At 65.1% G+C, this 23,495-nt stretch overlaps 1 protein-coding gene across 5 annotated transcripts in view; it reads right to left on the reverse strand.

Annotated features, from left to right (window-relative positions):
* Positions 1 to 23,495, reverse strand: part of LOC102459912 (cell adhesion molecule CEACAM8-like) — a 46,411-nt gene that overhangs the window by 2,759 nt on the left and 20,157 nt on the right. For 4 of the 5 annotated variants that reach the window (XM_089772664.1, XM_089772662.1, XM_089772659.1 and 1 more), the window contains 3 exons: positions 11,574 to 11,948; positions 445 to 720; positions 48 to 314 (listed from right to left, as the gene is read on the reverse strand). In XM_089772664.1, the coding sequence (XP_089628790.1) occupies positions 48 to 314; positions 445 to 720; positions 11,574 to 11,948 (918 nt within the window). The remainder of the gene's footprint in view (positions 1 to 47; positions 315 to 444; positions 721 to 11,573; positions 11,949 to 23,495) is intronic. The other variant, XM_089772663.1, reaches the window with a different exon arrangement.

A 23,495-nucleotide genomic window follows, 5' to 3' on the forward strand; every position in this document is an offset into this window, starting at 1 on the left:
GCTGCCCCATAGCATCTGCAGAGCCCAGCTCCCTCCTGGGGACTCACCCGGCCCTGGCACCCGCACGGCGACAGACGCCCAGGCAGTGAGGTTGGTGCCCGAGTTGTGAGCCTGGCACTCGTACGTGCCCTGCTGAGCGCTGGTCGTGAGGGTCAAGGTGAAGCTGCTGCCGGTCTGGCCAGTGTCGGTGCCGTTGAGAGCCCAGCGATAGCTCGGGGCTGGGACGGAGTCGGCGACACACGTGAGGGTCAGAGGGGACCCCAGGGACAGGAGGATGGGGCCTGGTGGGTCTATCCTGGCGGAGTCTGGCCCGTCTACACAGAGAGAGACGGGGCAGGAGACGGTGGCACCAGAGAGGGGTCTCTGGTTACCAAAGCCACACGCCCCACCCCAGAAGCAGCTGCATCTTGGTGGCCGGGCAGGGCCGGGGCTGAGGCTACTCACAGGTCACTGTCACGGGGCTGGGCTCGCTGCGCTTGGAGCTGACGGCGTTCCCGACCTCGCACTGGTAGGCGCCGGCGTCGCCCCGGGTGACGTTCAGCACCGTCAGGGTGCGGTTGTCGGGGGACAGCACCAGCCGCCGGCTGGGCCCAAGGGGCTCCCCGTCCCGGAGCCAGAGCCGGGTGTCGGCGCTGGGGGAGCTGTTACACGTGAGGGAGAAGGTCCTGTTCTCAGGCACCAGGGTCTGGTTGGGCGTCACCATGGGCCTGGGCAGCATTTCTGTGCGAGGAGCAGAGAGAGCGTCAGTGGGGGGAGCAGATGGATCCCGCCAGTGCTGCTCTGTAGTGACTCTGTGGATGTGTGCCTCAGTTTCCCCAGGCACGGCGCACTGTCCGGACAAGGAGGGGGCAGCTGAGCCTGGCTCCCTGGGTGCAGCCTCTCAGCCTGAGGCCAGGGGACAGCAGGTGACACCCTGGGCCGGGTGGGGCACAAAGGGGAGGCGGGTGACTCCAGACTGGGGACCAGGGCCTGGGGGCGGGTGAGTCTGGGCTGGTCTGAGGACCAGGGAGGGGGTGGCGCAGGAGGGGGCCAGGCCCCAGGCCCTGCTCCCCCAGAGCAATAGCGCGGACCGCGGCCGGCTCCCGGCTACGAACCAATAAACCTTCTGTTCGCCTGGGCTGAGCGACCGTCTGGGGGGGGCGGTGACTCCCCAGGCCTGGGACAGAGGCCACACACCGGGCCGGCTCTGTGCTGGGGGCAGGTTCAATGTAGAAGCCGCTGCCTTATAGCAACGTGCTGCCTGTCGCGTTTTCCCTCGGGTCGGAGGGCGAGGAAACGCCCCAGAGGACACGGCTCCCGGCAGCGCCCAGTCCTACGGGAGCCGCTCCCGGCAGCGCTGCGCACAGAACGGCTCTGCGGCGATGTGCGACGGGCGGCAGTTTCTGGGGGGCGGGAGGGGAACTGCCCCTCTCAGGGTACGTCTACACTACAGCGCTAATTCGAACTAACGGATCCAGACTAAAAAACTAGTTTGAATTAGCGTTTTGCTAATTCCAACTAGCATGTCCACACAGAGTGGACCCTGAACAGGGCTAAAGGCTGGCCGGAAGCAGTGCCGGCAGGGCATCAGAGGAGGACTTAGAGCGTGGAGCTGCTGTCTCAGGCTAGCCGAGGGCTGCGCTTAAAGGGTCCCGACCCCCACCCCGGACAGACAGTTCTCAGGGGTGCCCCGCTTGCAAAGCAATCCTGGCTTGGATTGCCTGGAGTACCCACACTGGGCACATCACACCACTCGGCCATCAGCCCGGCTGCACTTGCCACAGGCTGCCATCTGGGGAGACGGGGCAATTGGGGGGCTGCAGGAGAGCTTCCACCCCCAGAAGCCTGCAGAGCCAGCCCAGTCCTCCCCATCGGGGGCTCGTACCCCATTCCTCCCTCACCTCCTTCCACTTACCCTTCCCTAGCCCCTCTTCTTGATGTACAAAATAAAGATAACGTTTCTTCCAACATTGACTCTGTCTTTATTGAACAAAACTGGGGGAGACTGGGAAAAGGAGGTGGGAGAGGGGAAGAGAGAGGCTGGGAGAGGGGAGGGCAACTAAAATGATCAGGGGTTTGGAACAGGTCCCATATGAAGAGAGGCTAAAGAGACTGGGACTTTTCAGCTTAGAAAAGAGGAGATGGAGCGGGGACAGGATAGAGGTCTCTAAAAGCAGGAGTTGGGTGGAGAGGGTGCATACAGAAAAGTTCTTCATTAGTTCCCATAAAGAAGGACTAGAGGACACCAAAGGAAAGGAATGGGTAGCAGGCTTCAAACTAGTAACAGAAAGTTGTTCTTCACAAAGCAAAGAGTCAACCTGTGGAACTCCTTGCTGCAGGAGGCCGTGAAGGCTAGAACTAGAACAGAGTTTAAAGAGAAGTGAGATAAAGTGATGGAGGTTGGGTCCATGGAGTGGTATTAGCCAGGGGGTAGGAGTGGTGTCCCTGCCCAAGGTTAGTGGAAGGCTGGAGAGGGATGGCATGAGACAAATGGCTTGGTCACTGTCTTCGGTCCATCCCCTCCAGGGTCCCTAGGGTTGGCCGCTGTCGGCAGACAGGCTACTGGGCTAAATGGACCTTTGGTCTGACCCAGGATGGCCATTGTAAGCTCAGGGCTCAGGGTCGGGGGTCTCAGTGGACCCCCTTGATTTTCATGCACACCTGCTCCTGGGTTGCCAGGCTGGCAGCTCTCCTGCCCTAGCTGGCCACTTTCCTGTGCCTAGTGCGGAGGTCGTGGACAAGGTCCACGATGTCCGCACTAGCCCAGGTGGGCGCCCGCCTCTTGCGGTCCCGGGCAAGCTCCCGGGAGCCGCCAGCCTGGTCCCGGGAAGAGGGGGTGAGCTGGAGGACATCGGGTGGGTGGCTCTGTGCCGTGCCAGGTGCAGGGTCTGCTGGCTGGGTGCTGGCAGGCTTGCACCTGGCACGGACACCGTAGCCAGCCCCTGCCCCTTTAAGGGGTCCGGGGCCGGGAGGGGGGCAGACGAGTTTCCCTGGTGTTGGCCAGAGTGGCCACCAGGGAAACCTGGGGAGGGCTAGCCTCCCACTAGTTCGAATTAAGGGGCTACACACCCCTTAATTCGAACTAGTAAGTTCGAACTAGGCTTAATCCTCGTGGAATGAGGTTTACCTAGTTTGAACTAAGCGCTCCCTTAGTTCGAACTAACTTTGTAGTGTAGACTGTGACGTAGTGGGGGTACTTGCTGGGCTGTGGTGACCCCTGCTGTCTGGAGCAAGACCCAGCAGGGAAAACCTCACTATGCAAAGGTGACGCCAAACCTGTTGAACCAGCCACCCCCCATGGGGAGAAACAAAGGAAGGTGGATGCTGCCCTGGCTGGGGGGCAGGGCTGGAAGAGGGTTAGTTGTTCCTGGCTGGAAGGCAGGGAATAAGGAGCTGGGGAGGGGGCTGGGACCCCCCTATCTCAAGGGGGGGCACTGAGGCGTCCTAGCCCCAGTTCCTGTAACCAGATTACATCTGTGCTGCGCTGTGCTGGAGGAGCAATAAACCACCCTCAATTCCACTGGCTGGTGCAGTCTGGTTGTGCCATTTCGGGGTGCGGGAGACGGGGGACCCCCAACGCGCCGTCACAAGACATACCCTCAGACGCGCTGCTGGCCCTGGCACGGTCCTAGCGGGGGCATCATGCGGCAGGGGACGGAACGGCCACTGGAAACACTGAGCTCAGAGCCAGCAGCCTCCCCTCGGCCCAGGGGTCGGGTCGGGGTCGGGCCTCCCCCCAGGGTCCCGCCGAGGGGGCTCAGCCCGGGGGCAGCCCAGTCACGTCCTGCGTCCTGCCTGCCACACTGAGCGTTGCCGTTCGCACCGTTGCCTCCTTTTTACACTTGCACCCCCCCCCCCCGTGTGTTCTCACGCCCTGGCGCTCCACGTGCACTCTCCACGCAGAGGGGAGGGGTAAGGGGGCCTGGCGAGCCGGGCAAGGGCTGGGGTCACCCCCACTCCTGTGCCACCCCTCTGCTGCCCTGCCCTGCCTCGTCCGCCCCACTGGCAGGCTGGGGTCACCCCCACTCCTGTTCCACCCCTCTGCTGCCCTGCCTCGTCCCCCCCACTGGCAGGCTGGGGTCACCCCCACTCCTGTGCCACCCCTCTGCTGCCCTGCCCTGCCTCGTCCCCCCCACTGGCAGGCTGGGGTCACCCCCACTCCTGTGCCACCCCTCTGCTGCCCTGCCCTGCCTTGTCCCCCCCACTGGCAGGCTGGGGTCACCCCCACTCCTGTTCCACCCCTCTGCTGCCCTGCCCTGCCTCGTCCCCCCCACTGGCAGGCTGGGGGGAAGCGCAGCGAAGCGCCCCCGCTCTCATTGGTCCCCTGGCTGTGTCACTCTGCTTGTGCCCACACATTGGGGGTGTTACCGCATGCGCCCCCCCCCCCGGTCTCAAAGCCAATGGCTGAAGCAGCGATGAAGCTATTGATGAAAATGTCCCCAGAGCTGAGCCCTGTGGGACACACGCGCTGCGCCCTTCCCGCCCCACGCCCAGCGCCGGGGCTGTGTCTAGACGCCAGCGCGCGAGTGACGACGCGGATCGGTCCAAGGGGAAGCCTTTTGACTGCTCCCTTACGCCTCATGACCCTCGTCCTGGCCTGCGGCACAGCCCGGCGCCCATTTCTATTGGAATGAAGCCGGGGATGGTGAAATCCCCGCTCCATTGACCATGTCGGGGAGCCTGTTTAACATGCCCTGACCCCCGACCCTGGGCACTACGGCCCGGCAGCTCGGCACCACCTCACTGGGTTACGTTAGTGTCACGAGCTTCACTGAGCCAAGACAGCCCCTGCCAGGCCCTCCCCGCGCACAAGGCATGAATCGTGGCAGCTCTCCGGGGGTGCTCGCGACGGCTCATTTCTGTGTCTGTGGGCTCTCCGGGGACCCAAAGGAACGGCCTGATCTCCCGTTGTCTAGCCCGGCCGGGCAATGGCCCGTTTCCAGTGCCCGGGAACCTCCGCCCCCCCCGAGGCTTCCCAACGAGAACGGCTGCCGGCTCAGAGACCTGGGCCATCTCCCCGCGCCGTCCGGGCGCATCTCGCCAGCCCACGGTCGCTGGGGGGCGTCTCATTCACCCCCGCAACTCGTGTGCTTTGCCTAGTTCTGCCCTTAGCCCCCCCCCCGCATTTTCACGCCCACTCACTAGTGTAACTGTCCAGTCGCACGAGCGGGCTGTTGAAACCAAACCCAAGATTTCATTGAGCATTTCAGCCACTTCCACGTTTTCCGTTGTTCCACCCTCCCTGAACGGGCCCCTGCACTTCGGTCTGTTCTATAGCAGGGCTGCTCCGCGTGGGACCCGGGGGCCGGGGCTACTCACAGCTCATGCCGAGGGCTGCAGCTTAAGTGTGGTTGCGTGTACATGCAAATATCCATGCAAATATATGCAAATAGCTTCTGTCACACCGACAGGCATGAATACAAAGATTAAGCCTGTGGCCAGCATGAGCCAGTCAGCACCTCCCCGGCTCTGCCCACGAGCCTAAGCAGCCGGCACTTCCCCCAAGGCCCCGGCACACCCGGCCCCTCCTCTCTGGGCTAGAAACCCCCCCACCAGGTGTCTGGGAGTTGAACCCCTCCCGTTACCAAGGCAACAGAAGGTTGTTGTGATTTGCTGACTTGTGCTGGTGAGTTGTACACGGCCGTGTGACGTACCCGCCTCTCTCTGCGGAGAGCCGGCATCAGCTGCTGCCCCTTTGAAACTCAGAGGCGGCGTTTCAAAGGGGCAGCCGCACAGCTGATCCCTGGCTCCGCTGTGTGGTGGCTGCCCCTGGAAGTACCCGATCCCCGGCTCCGCTGTGTGGTGGCTGCCCCCAGAGGTACCCCTTCTCCCCCCTTTGCAGCCTCTGTCTGATGGAGGCAGCGGGGAGGGGATCCAATAGTCGACTGGTCCTTGACATCCTCAGACCCCTTTTCCATGCAACACCCAGGCTGTGCTCTACCCACACGTGGCTAGCGAGGGGAGGCCTGACCGAGGGAGCAGCCTTGAGAAGCCAGAGGCAGAGCGACCAGGGGAGCGAGGGGGACGGGGGCTGCAGACAGGGGAGTTCAAGAGGCAGTTGGACGGGGGAGGCCTACGATGGTCAGGAAGCCCCGCAGCTTGCTCAGGAGGGACAGGCAGGGAAACAGGCTGGAGGTGTTGCCCTCTAGATGAAGGTGCGCACTGGGGCGGAGGCGGAGTGGACGTAGGAGACGGGCGTGTTGAGAGTCCCTGGGTTGGGCTAAGGGCTGAGAACCAGGGTGGCGCTGTCACGCGAGGGGCCCACTCCAGCCCACCGCCCCCGGCAGAAGAGGGGGACGGGGCTGGTTCCAAACAACCCCCAAAAACACCCAGCGTGCAGGATTGGGTGCTGACGGGGGACTGCAGCTCCCCAGATGTCACAGAATCAGACACCAGAGCTGGCAGGGACCTGGCCAGGCACCGAGTCCAGTCCCCGGCCCCGCGGCAGGACCCAGCAGGAGCGCGCCTGGCTGCCCTGCAGCAGGGGCGGGGGCGGGAAGCCGGTGCACGCTGGGAGCTCCTGACCGCGGCCCCCCCGACGCTGGGTGCGCTGCGGGCGCTGCAGTACCAGCCCTACACCGCAGAGCACGCAGCGCAGGGTCCAGCGCCCGGAGCTCGGGGTCCCCCGGCCGCAGCAGGACAAGCAGGGGCAGGAGGGAGGAGGGAGCCCGGAGCATCCCAGCCTGAGGGCCGGGGGGCCCCATCCCCGCCTTACAGGGACCTCAGCATTCAACTGGGCAGCCCCAGCGCCTGGCTCCCAGTGGGGACGCTCCCCGGAATCGGCCTGGGTGTGGGCCGGCGAGGGGTCACTGGCATCGGGAGCAGGGATTTCCCAGCAGGCCGTGCGACCCGGGATTCTGTGTCCCAGAGTTCAGTGCGGTTCTGGGGTCGGACTTGCCCTGCACATGGATGGAGGGATGCGCACGCGGGGAGGGGAGTGCGGGGGGGGCTCCTGGGGGCGTCGTTCCCCTTCTCTGCTGGTCGCTTTGGTTGAAGCAGAGACAGTTGGAGAGGGGCGGGGGGAGGTTTTCCTGAGTCTGCAGGGCTGGATATTACGCCCTCAGGAAGGCAGGGCTGGAACGACACACACAAGGTAGCAAGTGCTCTCAGAGAGCAGGGGCAGGTGACCGTTTTGCGGGGCCCCGGGCAGCATAATTCCGTGGGGCCCCTTTGCCACGGCGCATGCGCGGGGCTTTTTGAAGCGCAGGGCCCGGGGCGGCTCCCCGCTCGCCCTGCCCTATATCCACCCCTGTCAGAGTCACAGAAAGGAATTGCTATGGTAGAACCACAGAGCCATAGAGCTGGAAGAGACCTCAGGAGGCATCAAGTCCAGCCCCCTGCTCTAGGCAGGACCAATCACAACTAAATCAACCCGGCCAGGGCTGTGTCAAGCCGGGACTGAAACACCTCTAGGGATGGAGATTCCACCCCCTCCCTAGGGAACCCAGCCCAGCGCTTCCCCACCCTCCTAGGGAAATCGTTTTTCCTAATATCCAACCTAGACCTCCCCCTCTGCAACTTGAGCCCATTGCTCCTTGTTCTGCCACCTGTCACTACTGAGAACAGCCTCTCGCCAGCCTCTCTGGAACCCCCTGCAGGGAGCTGCAGGCTGCTCTCAACTCCCCCCTCACTCTGCTCTTCTGCAGACTGAACAGACCGAAATCCCTGCGTCTCTCTCGTAGGCCATAAGTGTTTCTGAGCAGTAACGGGTGAAACAAAACCAAAGGGGACAGTGCCAGGCGCTGCGCAGAATAATTACGAGTCACAGCAATAGCATTTGCAAGGAGCAAAACTACAATGAGAGTGGGATAGAGGGACGGGAGGGCAACTCAGTGATTCGCAGGCAGCAGACAACACAAATGTGTGAACTGTGAGGAGATTCCTGTCCTGCCTTAGCCCCTTTTAAAATGTACTAAGCAAGACTTCTCCCTAGCAAGGCAGTGTCTCCAGCGTAGTGCCCGTGGGTGCCATGGCGCCCGCCGGGGCATTTATGTGCACCCCCAGAGTGATTGGGGCGGCCCTGCCCAGGCGTGCGGAGCATGTGTGGCTCTGCTCCTGGGCGCACAGTGTGTGAGCGGCCCTGCCCCAGGCGTGCGGAGCATGTGTGGCTCTACTCCTGGGTGCGCAGTGTGTGAGCGGCCCTGCCCCAGGCGTGCGGAGCATGTGTGGCTCTACTCCTGGGCACGCAGTGTGTGAGCGGCCCTGCCCCCGGCGTGCGGAGCATGTGTGGCTCTGCTCCTGGGCGCGCAGTGTGTGAGCGGCCCTGACCCAGGCGTGCGGAGCATGTGTGGCTCTACTCCTGGGCACGCAGTGTGTGAGCGGCCCTGCCCCAGGCGTGCGGAGCATGTGTGGCTCTACTCCTGGGCACGCAGTGTGTGAGCGGCCCTGCCCCAGGCGTGCGGAGCATGTGTGGCTCTACTCCTGGGCACGCAGTGTGTGAGCGGCCCTGCCCCAGGCGTGCGGAGCATGTGTGGCTCTACTCCTGGGCGCGCAGTGTGTGAGCGGCCCTGCCCCAGGCGTGCGGAGCATGTGTGGCTCTACTCCTGGGCGCGCAGTGTGTGAGCGGCCCTGCCCCAGGCGTGCAGAGCATGTGTGGCTCTACTCCTGGGCGCGCAGTGTGTGAGCGGCCCTGCCCAGGCGTGCGGTGCATGTGTGGCTCTACTCCTGGGTGCGCAGTGTGTGAGTGGCCCTGCCCAGGCGTGCGGTGCATGTGTGGCTCTGCTCCTGGGCACGCAGTGTGTGAGCGGCCCTGCCCAGGCGTGCGGAGCATGTGTGGCTCTACTCCTGGGCGCGCAGTGTGTGAGCGGCCCTGCCCAGGCGTGCGGAGCATGTGTGGCTCTACTCCTGGGCGCGCAGTGTGTGAGCGGCCCTGCCCCAGGCGTGCGGAGCATGTGTGGCTCTGCTCCTGGGCGCGCAGTGTGTGAGCGGCCCTGCCCAGGCGTGCGGAGCATGTGTGGCTCTACTCCTGGGCGCGCAGTGTGTGAGCGGCCCTGCCCCAGGCGTGCGGAGCATGTGTGGCTCTGCTCCTGGGCGCGCAGTGTGTGAGCGGCCCTGCCCCAGGCGTGCGGAGCATGTGTGGCTCTACTCCTGGGCACGCAGTGTGTGAGCGGCCCTGCCCAGGCGTGCGGAGCATGTGTGGCTCTACTCCTGGGCGCGCAGTGTGTGAGCGGCCCTGCCCCAGGCGTGCGGAGCATGTGTGGCTCTGCTCCTGGGCGCGCAGTGTGTGAGCGGCCCTGCCCCAGGCGTGCGGAGCATGTGTGGCTCTGCTCCTGGGCGCGCAGTGTGTGAGCGGCCCTGCCCCAGGCGTGCGGAGCATGTGTGGCTCTACTCCTGGGCGCGCAGTGTGTGAGCGGCCCTGCCCCAGGCGTGCGGAGCATGTGTGGCTCTGCTCCTGGGCGCGCAGTGTGTGAGCGGCCCTGACCCCGGCGTGCAGAGCATGTGTGGCTCTGCTCCTGGGCGCACAGTGTGTGAGGGGCCCTGACCCAGGCGTGCGGAGCATGTGTGGCTCTACTCCTGGGCGCGCAGTGTGTGAGCGGCCCTGCCCCAGGCGTGCGGTGCATGTGTGGCTCTGCTCCTGGGCACGCAGTGTGTGAGCGGCCCTGCCCCAGGCGTGCGGAGCATGTGTGGCTCTACTCCTGGGCGCGCAGTGTGTGAGCGGCCCTGCCCCAGGCGTGCGGAGCATGTGTGGCTCTACTCCTGGGCGCACAGTGTGTGAGCGGCCCTGCCCAGGCGTGCGGAGCATGTGTGGCTCTACTCCTGGGCGTGCAGTGTGTGAGCGGCCCTGACCCCGGCGTGCAGAGCATGTGTGGCTCTGCTCCTGGGCGCGCAGTGTGTGAGGGGCCCTGACCCAGGCGTGCGGAGCATGTGTGGCTCTACTCCTGGGCGCGCAGTGTGTGAGCGGCCCTGCCCCAGGCGTGCGGAGCATGTGTGGCTCTACTCCTGGGCGCACAGTGTGTGAGCGGCCCTGCCCAGGCGTGCGGAGCATGTGTGGCTCTGCTCCTGGGCGCACAGTGTGTGAGCGGCCCTGCCCAGGCGTGCGGAGCATGTGTGGCTCTGCTCCTGGGCACGCAGTGTGTGAGCGGCCCTGCCCCAGGCGTGCGGAGCATGTGTGGCTCTACTCCTGGGCGCGCAGTGTGTGAGCGGCCCTGCCCCAGGCGTGCGGAGCATGTGTGGCTCTACTCCTGGGCGCACAGTGTGTGAGCGGCCCTGCCCAGGCGTGCGGAGCATGTGTGGCTCTGCTCCTGGGCGCACAGTGTGTGAGCGGCCCTGCCCAGGCGTGCGGAGCATGTGTGGCTCTACTCCTGGGCACGCAGTGCGTGAGCGGCCCTGCCCAGGCGTGCGGTGCATGTGTGGCTCTACTCCTGGGCGCGCAGTGTGTGAGCGGCCCTGCCCCAGGCGTGCGGTGCATGTGTGGCTCTGCTCCTGGGCGCGCAGTGTGTGAGCGGCCCTGCCCAGGCGTGCGGAGCATGTGTGGCTCTGCTCCTGGGCGCGCAGTGTGTGAGCGGCCCTGCCCAGGCGTGCGGTGCATGTGTGGCTCTACTCCTGGGCGCACAGTGTGTGAGCGGCCCTGCCCTAGGCGTGCGGTGCATGTGTGGCTCTACTCCTGGGCGCGCAGTGTGTGAGCGGCCCTGCCCCAGGCGTGCGGAGCATGTGTGGCTCTGCTCCTGGGCGCGCAGTGTGTGAGCGGCCCTGCCCCAGGCGTGCGGAGCATGTGTGGCTCTACTCCTGGGCGCACAGTGTGTGAGCGGCCCTGCCCTAGGCGTGCGGTGCATGTGTGGCTCTACTCCTGGGCGCACAGTGTGTGAGCGGCCCTGCCCTAGGCGTGCGGTGCATGTGTGGCTCTGCTCCTGGGCACGCAGTGTGTGAGCGGCCCTGCCCAGGCGTGCGGAGCATGTGTGGCTCTACTCCTGGGCACGCAGTGTGTGAGCGGCCCTGCCCAGGCGTGCGGAGCATGTGTGGCTCTGCTCCTGGGCGCGCAGTGTGTGAGCGGCCCTGCCCAGGCGTGCGGAGCATGTGTGGCTCTGCTCCTGGGCACGCAGTGTGTGAGCGGCTCTGCTCCTGGGTGCCTGGCAGCCCCAAAAGGTTGGGGAGCACTTTAGTAAGGGAAGGGAGAAGGGCAGAGGCTCTGCGGCCCTACTGAGCATGCTCAGTGCCTCCCCCCGAGTAAAGGATAAAAGAGCAGGTTTAAGCAAATGAAGAAGCCCCCCTGGCCGGGACACTCTGCGATGGTGCCTCGCTCCCAGGGGGTGACTGTCCGTACCCCTCTGCCCTGCCTGTACCGGGGATGGACCTCCCCTCACCCCCAGCCCTGAGTTTACCCCGGCCCCGAATCGAAGCCGCTTCCCCGCCCCCCCAGTCAGGTTTCACCCCCCTCCTCGGTTTAGCCCCTTTTCTCCGTTTTTAACCCCTTGGAAAAATAAGGAAGCAAAAAAGTTATAGAGTGGGCAGAACCAAGGGCAGTGGCTTCAACAGAGACCCTGGGCATGCTCAGTGCTTCCGCGCATGCGCATTGCCCCATAAGTCTTCTCAAGTAACAATCTCAAAGGTAGCAGCCCATGAGGGGGGGGGGGGGGGGTCCCCGGGGTGTCACTTACCCCAGACGCGCAGAAGCACCGCGGCGAGGACTCTGTTGGGCGGAGCGTCCATCAGCAGCGAGTAGGTCCCGGTGTCACTGAGCGTCACCCCCGCGATGTGCAGGGCGCAGCCCGGCCCCCCTGTCTCCCGCCCCGTGTGCGCCGGGCCGGTGATCGGAGCAGACGGTGCCGGCGGGTAGTAAGTGAGGATCCGTCTGGTCTCATCAGTGGTCGCTGATCGGAACCAGGCGCAGCTCAGCACGTTCTGCGGAGGATCCCGCGGGGCCAGGCTGACGCCCCCTCCCACCGCGGGGCTCGGCGGGCTGAGGACGATGGTCCCTGGGGGCCGGGTGCTCTGGGCCGGCGCCGGCTGGAGGCAGGAGCCCAGGACGGAGGCTGCGGGGGGAGCCCAGATACTAACGGTGCCCCTCACCCCCGACCTGCCCCCCCCCCGCTTTCCTCTGCCCCCCTCGGGCAGCCCTTCGTGTCCCCTGTCCCGCCCCGCCCCTCCCCCGACCGCCCCGTCTCAGCTGCCAGGGCCCCTCGCCAGGAGCCTTTGCTGCAGCGGGCGGGGGCAGGGGGCTCTGGCAGGGCAGCCCCGACTTCCCCTCCCACCTCGACCCGCCCGCTCCCCCGCGGCTTGGAGCAGGAACCAGTGGGGGGGGGGACAGGACCGGCTTGGGGGGTGGGGAAGCCTCGGACCTCCCCCCCCCCGGTCCCTGGGGTCCCCGCAGCTCAGCCCCGCTGCTTCACCGGACACCTGGGTCCCCCCCGCTCTGACCTGCCAGGAGAACCCGGGCCCAAGGGCCGCCCGGCCGGGGGGGGCCTCGCTCCATCGCCCGTCGCTGCCGCGGGACGCGCCCGGTGTCAGACGCCTGGTCCCAGCGGGGCGAAGGGCAGAGCGGGGCGGAGGGGGGGGGGAGGAAGCCCCGCCCCCGCCCAGCTCAGCGCAGGCACCGGGTCCGGCCCCTTTCCCGCCCCCGCCCTGGCCGGGCAGCGACCCGGACCCGGACCAGGGGCGGCTCCGGCCGCGGCTCAGCCCCCCTGGCGGGGAGGGAGGGGGTGTTCTGCTCAGCGGAGTAGCCCGGGCCGCAGGATCTGCGGGACTCACCGCCGCGGGGCCCTGCCAGGGGTTCATCCCCGGCATTGGCCGTGCGGGTCCTGACGCCCCGGCCGCTCTGTGGGGCGCCTCGCCCGGCCCCTGTGACTGAGCCTGCTCCTGGTCCCCGCCTCCTCCCCTCCTGTCACCCTGTGCCCAGCCCGCGGCTCGGCCCGCTCCTGGGTCCTGGGCTCTGTCTGCCTGGGGCACCCTGGCGCCTGACACCCTGATGCGCTGAACAAAACCCCGGATCTTCCTCAGGGGGAAAGGCAACAGGCGCGTTTACTGAACAGCTGCTGGCGGGAGCGCAGCACCTCTCGGATCTCGGCCTGCTGGGCCGGGGTTGTTGTACTTAAAAGAAGTACTCGGGATCGTTTTCAGGGGATAAGGCAACACGCCACATTTATTGATCACACATAGAATAATTAACAGTTATCAAATGCATCTGATATATATATAAGTCACTCATGCACTCACACACACACACACACACACACACACACACACACTCTCCGTCTTGCTGTTGTTACCAACGAGTTGCTCCCCTTAACTTCACTGGCCAGGTGAGTTAGATGGGGGAGGGGTGGAGCCGGGCTTCTGCTGATCCGGATCGATGCTCCGATGGTGACAAGATGAGACCCAGAGTCCTCTGCAAGACAACTCACTTTTATAGCAGCTTCCCTCTTATGCAAATATATCCCAGATTCAAAATCTGGGTCTGTGTCCTTTGGTCCCTTTGTGGGTGCTGTCTGTTAAGAGAGGGTGTTTTCCAAAGAAGGTGCTTGCTTCTAATCCCCAAGGCCTTCAATATGTCTGCTCTTCTTTCTTGAGCCCTCTTGACACCTTGGGTCTGGCTTCCACCCCCTTTTCAACTGGTGTAGCTCTCTGGAGGTGCTTGGCTCCCAAGTGTTACTCATTCACACCTCGTTCATTCAACTGGGCAATTGATTACAGAGTGGGGGGAGAGAGTGGGGGGGAAATCTTATTCTGCTACAAGTTTTCTATCTAGGGTTCTAATACAAAGTGACAAGGTTCTATGGAGAGGCACAATGCAGCAATATATAATACATAGATTTATCTACAGGGTGAGCTGGTCCGAGAGGGGAATTGACTCCAGCGAAGAGTCCTTTCCGGTCCCAGGGAACAGGCCCACCAGGGGATCCTCCCCCTGCTCCTCCCAGGGCTTACACACGGCCAGCACCAAGTTCTCCCTGTCCCAGTACGGCTTCATCATGTTAACATGATATACCCGCTGGCCGCGCGTCCGGCCCGTCAGCTCCACCACGTAGTCACCTCGTTCAGCTGCTGAACCACCTTGAAGGGGCCGTCCCAGGCGGCTTGCAGCTTGTTCTTCCGCACGGGGATCAGGACCATCACCTGGTCCCCGGTAGCGTAGGCGCGGGCCCGTGCATTGCGGTCGTACCAGACCTTCTGCTTCCTCTGGGCCCTGCTCAGGTTCTCTCTGGCCAGGCCCATGAGCTCGGCAAGTCTTTCCCGGAATGTCAGGACGTATTCCACGACCGGCTCACCCTCCGGGGAGACCTTCCCCTCCCACTCGTCTTTCAATAAGTCCAGGGGGCCCCTCACTCGCCTCCCATATAACAGCTCGAACGGCGAGAACCCCGTGGACTCCTGGGGCACTTCCCTGTACACAAACAGCACGTGGGGTAGGTACTTGTCCCAGTCCTGCGGGTGTTTGTGCATAAAGGTCCGTAGCATCTGCTTCAGAGTCCCATTGAACCTCTCCACCAACCCGTTGGTCTGGGGGTGATACGCCGAGGCCCAGGGGTGCTGCACCCCACTCTTCTCCCACAAGCACCGGAGCAGGGCCGACATGAAGTTGGATCCCTGGTCCGTGAGAACCTCCTGGGGAAACCCCACCCTGCTGAAAATGGTCAGCAGTGCGTCTGCCACCGTGTCTGCCTCGATGGAGGGCAGGGCCACGGCCTCGGGGTAGCGGGTGGCGAAGTCCACCACCACCAGGATGTATTTCTTCCCTGTCCGGGTCGCTCTGTTGAAGGGCCCCACAATATCCATCGCCACCTTCTGGAAAGGCTCCTCTATGATGGGCAGGGGTCTCAATGCAGCTTTCCTCCTGTCTTGGGCCTTCCCCACCCGTTGGCAGGAGTCTCAGGACCGGCAGTACCGCTGGACAGCTGCAAACATCCCCGGCCAGTAGAAGTTTTGGAGCAGCCTCAGCCGCGTGCGCCGGATCCCCTGGTGTCCCGAGAACGGGATGTCATGGGCCAGGTGTAGCAGCTTGTGGCGATACCTTTGGGGAACCACCAGCTGCCGCTGGAGCCCCCACTTGCCTACCGTCCCGGGGGAAAGCCATTCCCGGTACAGAAATCCCCTCTCCCACCGGAACTTCTCCTGGCAATCTCCTCCTAGGGGTTGAGCGGCGCCCAGGTCAGCCCGGTCCCTCAGGGCCTGCAAGGAGGGATCTGCTCGCACCTCCGCCTGGAATTCAGCGGCTGGGGCTGGGACAGGGCCGTGGTTCCCCCCACTGCCTAGGTCCAACTCTAGGTCTGCTGGGACGGGGCCCTGGTCCCCCTGTTGGGGAACCTCCTCGAGTTCCGGGCCGCAAGCCCCTCGCTTGCTCTGGCTACGGGTGGTGACCAGCGTCCTGTGGGGTCCGTCTGGCCACTCCTCTAGGTCACTCCCCATTAGCACGTCGGTGGGCAAGTGCGGGTGCACCCCCACTTCCTTGGGGCCCTCCTTGGCCTCCCATTTCAGATGCACCCTGGCTATGGGTACCTTAAATGGGGTGCCGTCTATGCCCCTCAGTGTCAGCTGTGTGGGGGGTACTACCTGGTCTGGGGCCACTATGTCAGGTTGGGCCAGTGTCACCTCTGCCCCCATGTCCCAGAAACCCGTCACCTTCCTACCATCCACCTCCAGGGGTATGAGGCAGTCAGTCCACAAGGGCCTCCCTGCCCCCACCCGGTGCACGGAGAAATCCGCCTCCCGAGGGTCAGACCTCCCAGGGGAGGTGCACTGAGCATCCTTCCCCCCACTCTGAGCGGAGGTTTGCCGGCCAGCCCCTGCCTCTGGGGCAGCCTGCCCTTCCTCCCGCCCCAGCCAGTTAACCCTGGAAAGTCCCAGGTCATGGGGCCTGTTCTTGTGCCTGGTGCATTGAGCCCTCTTGTGGCCTCGTTGCCCACAGCGATGGCAAGTTAGGTTCTGTGGGCCCATTCGGGTTGGCTCTGCCCGGGCCCTGGCTGGTTTTCTGGGGTATCGATGACTGGTCCTGGTCCCTGGGGCTCGCCTCGGAGGTGTCTCTCTCCGTTGCTCCGCCGAGAACCGGTCTCTGCGTGGTTCCCTTTCTCTCCGGGACTCCCGTTCACCCCCGGACCGGCTCTCCGTGAACTCATCCGCCAGCCTCCCGGCCTCCTGGGGGTTCTCTGGTCTCCGGTCCTTGAGCCACAGCCTCAGGCTGGGTGGGCACGCTTCATAGAGCTGCTCCATCATGACCAGCTTGAGCAGCTCCTCTGCAGTCTGGGCTCCGACTCCAGACACCCACTTGCGGCAGTATTGCGCCAGGCGGGAGGCCAGATCCACATAGGTCTCCCGTGGCCCTTTCTGTACCCCCCGGAACTTCTTCCTGTACATCTCGGGGGTCAGCCCGAACTTGTGCAGCAGGGCCTCCTTGACTCGGTTGTAATCCCCTGGCTGTAGGTCCTCCAGCTGACTGAGCACTCCGGCCGCCTCCTGGTTCAGTGCAGGGATGAGCTCCTGCAGCCAGTCAGCTGGGGGGACCCGTTGCAGTCCACAGGCCCTCTCAAAGGAGCTGAGGAACCCGTCTATGTCGCTCATGTCCTTCAATTGGGCCACCACGAGCCTCTCCAAGCGTCTGGCAGTCCTGGGACCCTGGGGCCCATCCACACTTGGTGCAGCCGGTGCCCCGCCGGTTCTCCGCTCTGCCATGGCCAGCTCATGCTGTCGCTGCTTCTCTCGGTCCTCTACTTCCAATTCCTTCATCCGCACCTGGATCTCCAGCTGCCACAGCTCCGCTGGGCTGGCCCCTGCCCTAGATGAGCTATTACTTGCAAGCCTCCCGGGAGATGCTGTCTCATCTCTCCGGTGGGTTCCAGGGCTCCTCCCCCTCTCTGAGCCTGACACACTCTCAGGGGGGGTCTGGCTGCTTCCCCTGGGGACAAGATCCTGGCCCTGTGGCTGGTCATTATCTTCCAGCTGGGTAATCAGCTGGGCCTTGGTTGCTTTCCCCACAGGCAAGCCCCTCTCTCTGCACAGCTCCACCAGCTCTGCCTTCAAGAGTCGGGCGTAGGCCATCTGTCCGCTGGGCCCCTCGGTGCAGACTCACCAGTCTAGTGCTGCAGCGCCCCACGATTCCCAGGAACCGCTTCGCTCTGTCTCCAGCACGCCTGGCTCCAGGGCTCTTGCTTCTACGGCGCCTTGTCGCTCGCCGCTGGGAGCTCCATCCACGGGGTGCAGTGCATCCCACTTCTGACACCAGTGTGACGGCGCGTTGGGGTTCCCCCGCCTCCTGCGCCCCCAAAAGGCATGAACAGACTCCACCAGCCAGTAGAATAGAGGGAGTTTATTGCTTCTCCAGGATACAGCACAGCACAGATGTCATCAGGTTACAGGGCAGGCCTAGGATGCCTCAGCCCCCCCTTGATCTGGGGGGGGTCTCGGCTTCTAAACCCCCCAGTCTGTTGCTGAGGCTGCTTCCTCCATGCTCCCAGACAGAAACTAACCAACTCTCTTCCAGCCCTGCCCCCCAGCCAGGGGCGGCATCCCCCTTCCTTTGTTTCTCTCCCTGGGGGGTAGCTGGTCAGACAGGTTGAGAGACCCTCTTTGCATAGTGACTCAACCCCTGTCCTTCTGGGCCCGGTACTGACGGCAGCCAGTGGGGGTTACCACAGACCCATAGAAACCAGCAAGTTCCCCCCCACTACGTCACAGTGATCACCTAGCCAAGAGAGGAAGGAGCATCTTCGCGGGCAGGCTTGCAAACCTAGTGAGGAGGCTTTAAACTAGGTTCGTTGGGGGACGGTGACCAAAACCCTGAGGGGAGAAGGAAAGTCGGATACCGGGAAGAAATGCAGAGAGGAACGAGCAACAAAGGAGGACCCCCTGATTGGGATGGAGAAGATAGGGCGATCAACTGGTTATCTGAGGTGTTTGTACACTAATGCGAGAAGCCTGGGCAACAAACAGGAAGAACTGGAGGCCCTGGCCCAGACCAAGAAATATGATTTAATTGGGATAACGGAGACCTGGTGGGATGACTCGCATGACTGGAGCGCTGTTATGGAAGGGTATAGTGATAGAAATGCAGCCGTGTTAGTCTGGTGCAGCTGAAACACAACACAGGACTATGTAGGGCTTTAAAGACTCACAAGATGGTTTATTAGGTGATGAGCTTTCGTGGGCCAGACCCACTTCCTCAGATCAAATAGTGGAAGAAAAGTATCACAACCATATATACCAAAGGATACAATTAAAAAAAAGGAATGAATTATATGAATTATAAGATCCAGAACACATATTCCTGCGCATCCAGAAATATAATCTATGCTATCATGTGCCGAAAGTGTCCGTCTGCTATGTACATTGGACAAACGTCTCAGGCACTTCGCCAAAGGATCAATGCCCACAAAACAGATATTAGACAGGATCACAAAGAAAAAACAGTTTCTTGCCATTTCAACCAGAAAGCATTTCCGGAAAAACCCTGCCAGTGTAGACGTATCCCCAGGCTCAGCCTCCCAGGGAGAGACAAAGGGAGGGGGGCGAGACCAGCACCTGGCTGGGGGCAGGGCTGGAGGAGAGTTTTAGTTTCTGGCTGGTATCATGGAGGAAGCAGCCTAAGCAATGGGCTGGGATTTAGGGGCCCAGGCTCCCCCATCTCAAGGGGGCTGAGGCATCCTAGGCCTGCCCTGGAACCAGATGACATCTGTGCTGTGCTGTGTCCGGGAGAAGCGATAAACTCCCCTGTTCTACTGGCTGGGGGAGTCTGTCAGTGCCATTACGGATAAGGGGAAACCCCAACGTGGCGTCACACCTGGATATTAGGAAAAACAATTTCCCTAAGCGGGCGGTGAAGCACTGGGCTGGGTTCCCTAGGGAGGGGGTGGAATCTCCATCCCTAGAGGTGTTTAAGTCTCTGCTGGACAAAGCCCTGGCCGGGTTGATTTAGTTGGGATTGGTCCTGCCTTGGGCAGGGGGCTGGACTTGATGCCTCCTGAGGTCTCTGCCAGCCCTGTGGTTCTATGCAGGAGAGTTCCAGTGGGGCAGGGAGGTGGGGGGGGGGGGGGGGAAATTGGCAGCAGGAAGGATTCAGCTGCATCCAAGAGCACAAGCAGCACCCGGACAGAATTGGTCACCTCCCCCAGCCCCGTCAGAGTGACCCCAGTAAATGAGCACACACCAGGGTAATGGGCAAAGCTGGCACCAGGGGGTATGTGACACCGATTCCTACACCCCTTCGTGGGCGGGGGCAGGGATCCGAACCCGCCCCGAATTCCAGGCCCCTGCGGCCGAGGGCGCCTGGCACCAGTGACGAGTTTCCCTCAATACAGATTCCCAGGGGGTGCTCTGTGCTCCCACGGAAACGCTCCCGAGAGGCAGCCGCACCCCCGGGCTCTGGGCGCAGCGTGCTGGGAGCTGCCGGTGGCTCCCTCCAAGGCGTTCCCCCCCCCCCCGCCGTTCTCTGCCTCCTCTCGGCCCCAACGAGCCGGGAAGCGTCGTCCGGTCCCCGGGCCCAGCAGGCGGCTCCTCCCCCGAGACAGGCGCTGGGGAAGCCTGTCGGAGCCTCCCTGGCACCCGGCCACGTGTGGCCTGCAGCCTCCAGCCAGCTCAGCCCCACTGGCCGAGAGCAGAGACCGAGGGGTGTGATTGCCCTGGTGCTGGTGCACGTCACACCGGCACTGCAGGTGCACATGGGGCGGGGGAAGGGCTGCTCAGCTGGAGACACGTTCCCTGTAGTGATGCCGAGGGGCAGGGCAGGGGGAGCCCCGCCCTGAGAGTGAGTCACCACCGCGCCCAGGGGCCTGGGCTGCCAGGCGGAGCCGCTCACACGCCTACCCCAGGGCAGCCAGACTCACACTCAGCTACCCCTCCCAGCCCTGCAGCCGGCGCCCTGTGCCCTGGGTGCTGGGAACAGGTGTGGCCTGTTCACCCCCCTCCCCCGCTCAGGTTACGGAAGTGTCAGCAACTCTCAGCATCACCTGGCTGTTGGGGCAGCGCCCAGGGAAACTGAGGCACGGGCGGGGTGACTGGAGGACAAGGGGAATAAAGTCCCACACTCTGCAGTTCGTCGCTGGCTGGGCTGGGGCGGCTGGGCCCCACTGGGCCAGGGGCCATGGGCTGGGCAGGCGGGTGCCCAGAGAAGGGGAACGGCTGGATAACAGCCCTGCACAGCGGGGCCCAGTCAGGGCGGGCGAGGGGCTAGGCGGAAACACGCCCACCAGGAGGGGTCGGCAGGCCCGGGAGGGGGGGGTGACCCAGGCTAGGTGGGGCCTCGACCTCCGGCCGGGCGGGACACAAAGAATCTGACACTTGCCATATTTTCCTGCCCACTGGCTGCGACTCAGTTTCCCCTCTTGCTGAGCCTGGGCCCTGCTGCAGTGGAGGTTCATCGGCCCAGCCAGGGCGCTGGGGGGCAACGAGCTCTCTGATTGTCTCTGCCCCGAGCAGATTTTTCCCACCCACGTGAGGAATAATTGTAACGTGCACCGAGGCCCGTGGGAACGTGCACCACCCGGGGAAACACAAACCCTGCTGTGGGCCCTGCGCATCGGTGGGTGGCTCCTGAGTCTTCCCTGCGTGTTGCACGAGTGCCCGGCTCACAGGGCATGTGCTGGGGGCGCCAGGCTGGCCTGGCCCAGCTCCCCGGCCCCTTGGAGGCGCCGGCTGGTTGGCAGAGGCTGCCTGGGGGCATCTGTGCCAGGGCCTGGGCTCAGCCGGGCCGGCTGGGGAGCTCTGGGGGGGGGGGGGAACGGACCCCAGGGCCTGGCCCAGCAGGGGCCCTGCCCGAGGGCCTGGTGACAGCCTGGGAAAGCCCCTGAGAAGCCCAGCCAGACCCGCTCACTGCCCCGGCCCCCCCGCGAGGGCAGCTGCCTGGCAGGCCTGGGGGCGCCGCCTCCCCGAGGTGCCGCCACATTTCCCCTGCCAAGAGCGCGGGGGCCGGGGGAGCAGCCGCACAGACCCGTCCTGGGCTGGGGCCAGGGGCAGGGCCGGGACTCGTGGGTCCTCCCCCAGCGCGGGGAGAGGGGGCAGTGGGGGCTGGTGGTTAGAGCTGGGGGCGGAGCCGGTGGGAACACGGACGAGTCCTTCTCTGGGTCCCTCAAGGAGCTTCACTAGAAACTCAGATTCACTAGAAACTCCCCCCCCCCAGGCCTGGTCCCCCCGCCCGGAGCCCTGGCTCCCCGCCCCATTCAGCCTGGTTCCCCCCCCCCCCAGCCCCGCTACATGGAGCCCTGGCTCCCCCCCCCGAATCCGCCCCCCCCCCCAGGCCTGGTCCCCCCACCCGGAGCCCTGGCTCCCCGCCCCATTCAGCCTGGTTCCCCCCCCCCCAGCCCCGCTACATGGAGCCCTGGCTCCCCCCCCCCGAATCGCCCCCCCCCCCCCCAGGCCTGGTCCCCCCACCCGGAGCCCTGGCTCCCCGCCCCATTCAGCCTGGTTCCCCCCCCAGCCCCGCTACATGGAGCCCTGGCTCCCCCCCCCGAATCCGCCCCCCCCCGGCCTGGTTCCCCCCGGCGTCCGGACAGGAAGAAAAACCCGTTTGTGCCGCAGGAATGTTTAGCGCCGATGCAGGAAAGTGACAAAGGAAACGGAGAGAAACCTCCCCCCTCCCCCCCTAACGCTCACAGCTGCCCCAGGGTGCAGCCTCGCCCCCCCCCCCCCCCCCGCCGGTGAGGGCTGAGTCCCTGGCCAGGCTGGCTGGGGGGGGGGGGGGACCAGGGGGCCAGGCCCGGGGAAGTGGCCTCAGTCAGGCAGGGCAGGAATCCCCCTTCCTGCCCCCCAAACACTCCCCTCCCGGCACGGGGCGGGGGGCTCACACACCTCGCCCTGAGGGGCCGGACAGACGGACCCCGACAGACAGGCCTGGCCACTGCGGGGGGGTAGGGGGGGGGCTTCCCGGTGTGAATCCCACAGGGAGGGGCTGACCCCCCCCGGCTCTTGCAGGGGCCCGGACGCCTGGGTCCCCCACGACCCCCGGGGACCCCTGCCCACCCCCGGGGCGCAGGCTGCTGGGGAGCGTGTCTGGGTGGGTGCAGCGCCCGGACCCCTGGGCCCCCCCAGTGCGGGAGCAGGCCGGGGACGGACGCGGCTGGGGGGGGCTGCCCAGCGCCCGGACCCCTGGGCCCCCCCAGTGCGGGAGCAGGCCGGGGACGGACGCGGCTGGGGGGGGCTGCCCAGCGCCTGGACCCCTGGGCCCCCCCAGTGCGGGAGCAGGCCGGGGACGGACGCGGCTGGGGGGGGCTGCCCAGCGCCCGGACCCCTGGGCCCCCCCAGTGCGGGAGCAGGCCGGGGACGGACGCGGCTGGGGGGGGCTGCCCAGCGCCCGGTCCCCTGGGTCCCCGGCAGGGCCAGCGTGGAACAGGCGTCACCGGGGGACTCTGCCCCGCGAACGGCCTTGGGCGGCTTCCTCATCGCGGGGACCTGCCCCGCCCGGCTGTGAGGGGGAGGGGCAGGCGGCGCCAGGGGAGCCACGAACCCGGAGGGGGGGGGCAAGTTTGGCTCCTCCATGCTGCCGCGTGGGCCCCTCCCCTCCCCCAGCCCCAGGCATGAGCTGGTGCCCACAGGCCTGCGTGGGGGGGGGGGGAGACGCAGGGAGATTTATGGGGGGAGGGGAAGGGGAAGTGGGGGGCTGGATGGGGAGGGGAGGGTGAATGGGGAAGGAGGCTGCCTGTGTGATAAGGGAGGGGAAGCAGAAGTGGGGGGCTGGGTGGGGGAGGGTGGATGTGGGAGGGGAGGGGCCGGCCTATGGGCTAAGGGAGGGGAAGGGGAAGTGGGGGCTGGGTAGGGAGGAGTGGGTCCATGGGGAAGGGTTCTGACTGTGTGGTAAGTCTCACACCCCCAGACTTTGGGTGCACGCGCCCCTCCCTCCACACCCCTCCCCCCCCACAGGGTAGAACCGCAGGCCAGTTCTTGCCACACCAGCGACTGCGGCTTTTCCTGCCACGTCCTCAGGGCGCTGACGGGAGGCCGGGTAGATGGGCCCTTGGTCTGAGCCAGGAGGGCTGGGCCGTCCCAGGCCAGACGGCCCCACGTCTCGCTTGTGCCCCACCCGCCAGCCCGGTCCTGCCAGCGCCACCCCAGGGGTGACAGGCCCCTGCCCCACTCAGAGCCGACCCCCAGCCAGCGCAGGGGAGCCCCGATCCGGGATCTCCCGGGGAGCTGCGGAGGCTGGAGCGGGAGCGGGAGCGGGAGGAGCGGAGGCTGCTGGACAGGCAGGGAGCGAGAGGACCGGAGTGGGAGCTGGAGGATAGACGGGCCAAGGGGGCCTGTCCAGGTCAGTGGGGAAGGGCTCCGCCTACCCGGAGGGGGCCAGCGTGCTGGGGGAGGGGACCAGGGCCAGCACTTCCGGGGACGGGTACAACCCAGTGGGGCTGGAGCAGCCGTGGGACATTTGCCCCCCCAGACCTCAAGGGGCAGCTGGCCGACCCGCAGCCCCAAGGCTGCGCAGGGTGGGATGCGGGTGGATGCGTGTGAGGCCAGCAGGTCAGGGACAGGCGACAGACCCACACCGGGGTGTCGCGAGGATCCCCCTGAAATGGGCCCAAGGAGGTGGGGTGCAGGATCAGCTGCCCACGGAGGTGCTAGTGGGAACCGATCTGGAGGGACCAGTGATGCTGAGCGGGTCCCACCAG

Source organism: Pelodiscus sinensis, chromosome 22 (genome assembly GCF_052426305.1).
Source record: "Pelodiscus sinensis isolate ZL-2025 chromosome 22, ASM5242630v1, whole genome shotgun sequence".
NCBI lineage: Eukaryota > Metazoa > Chordata > Testudines > Trionychidae > Pelodiscus > Pelodiscus sinensis.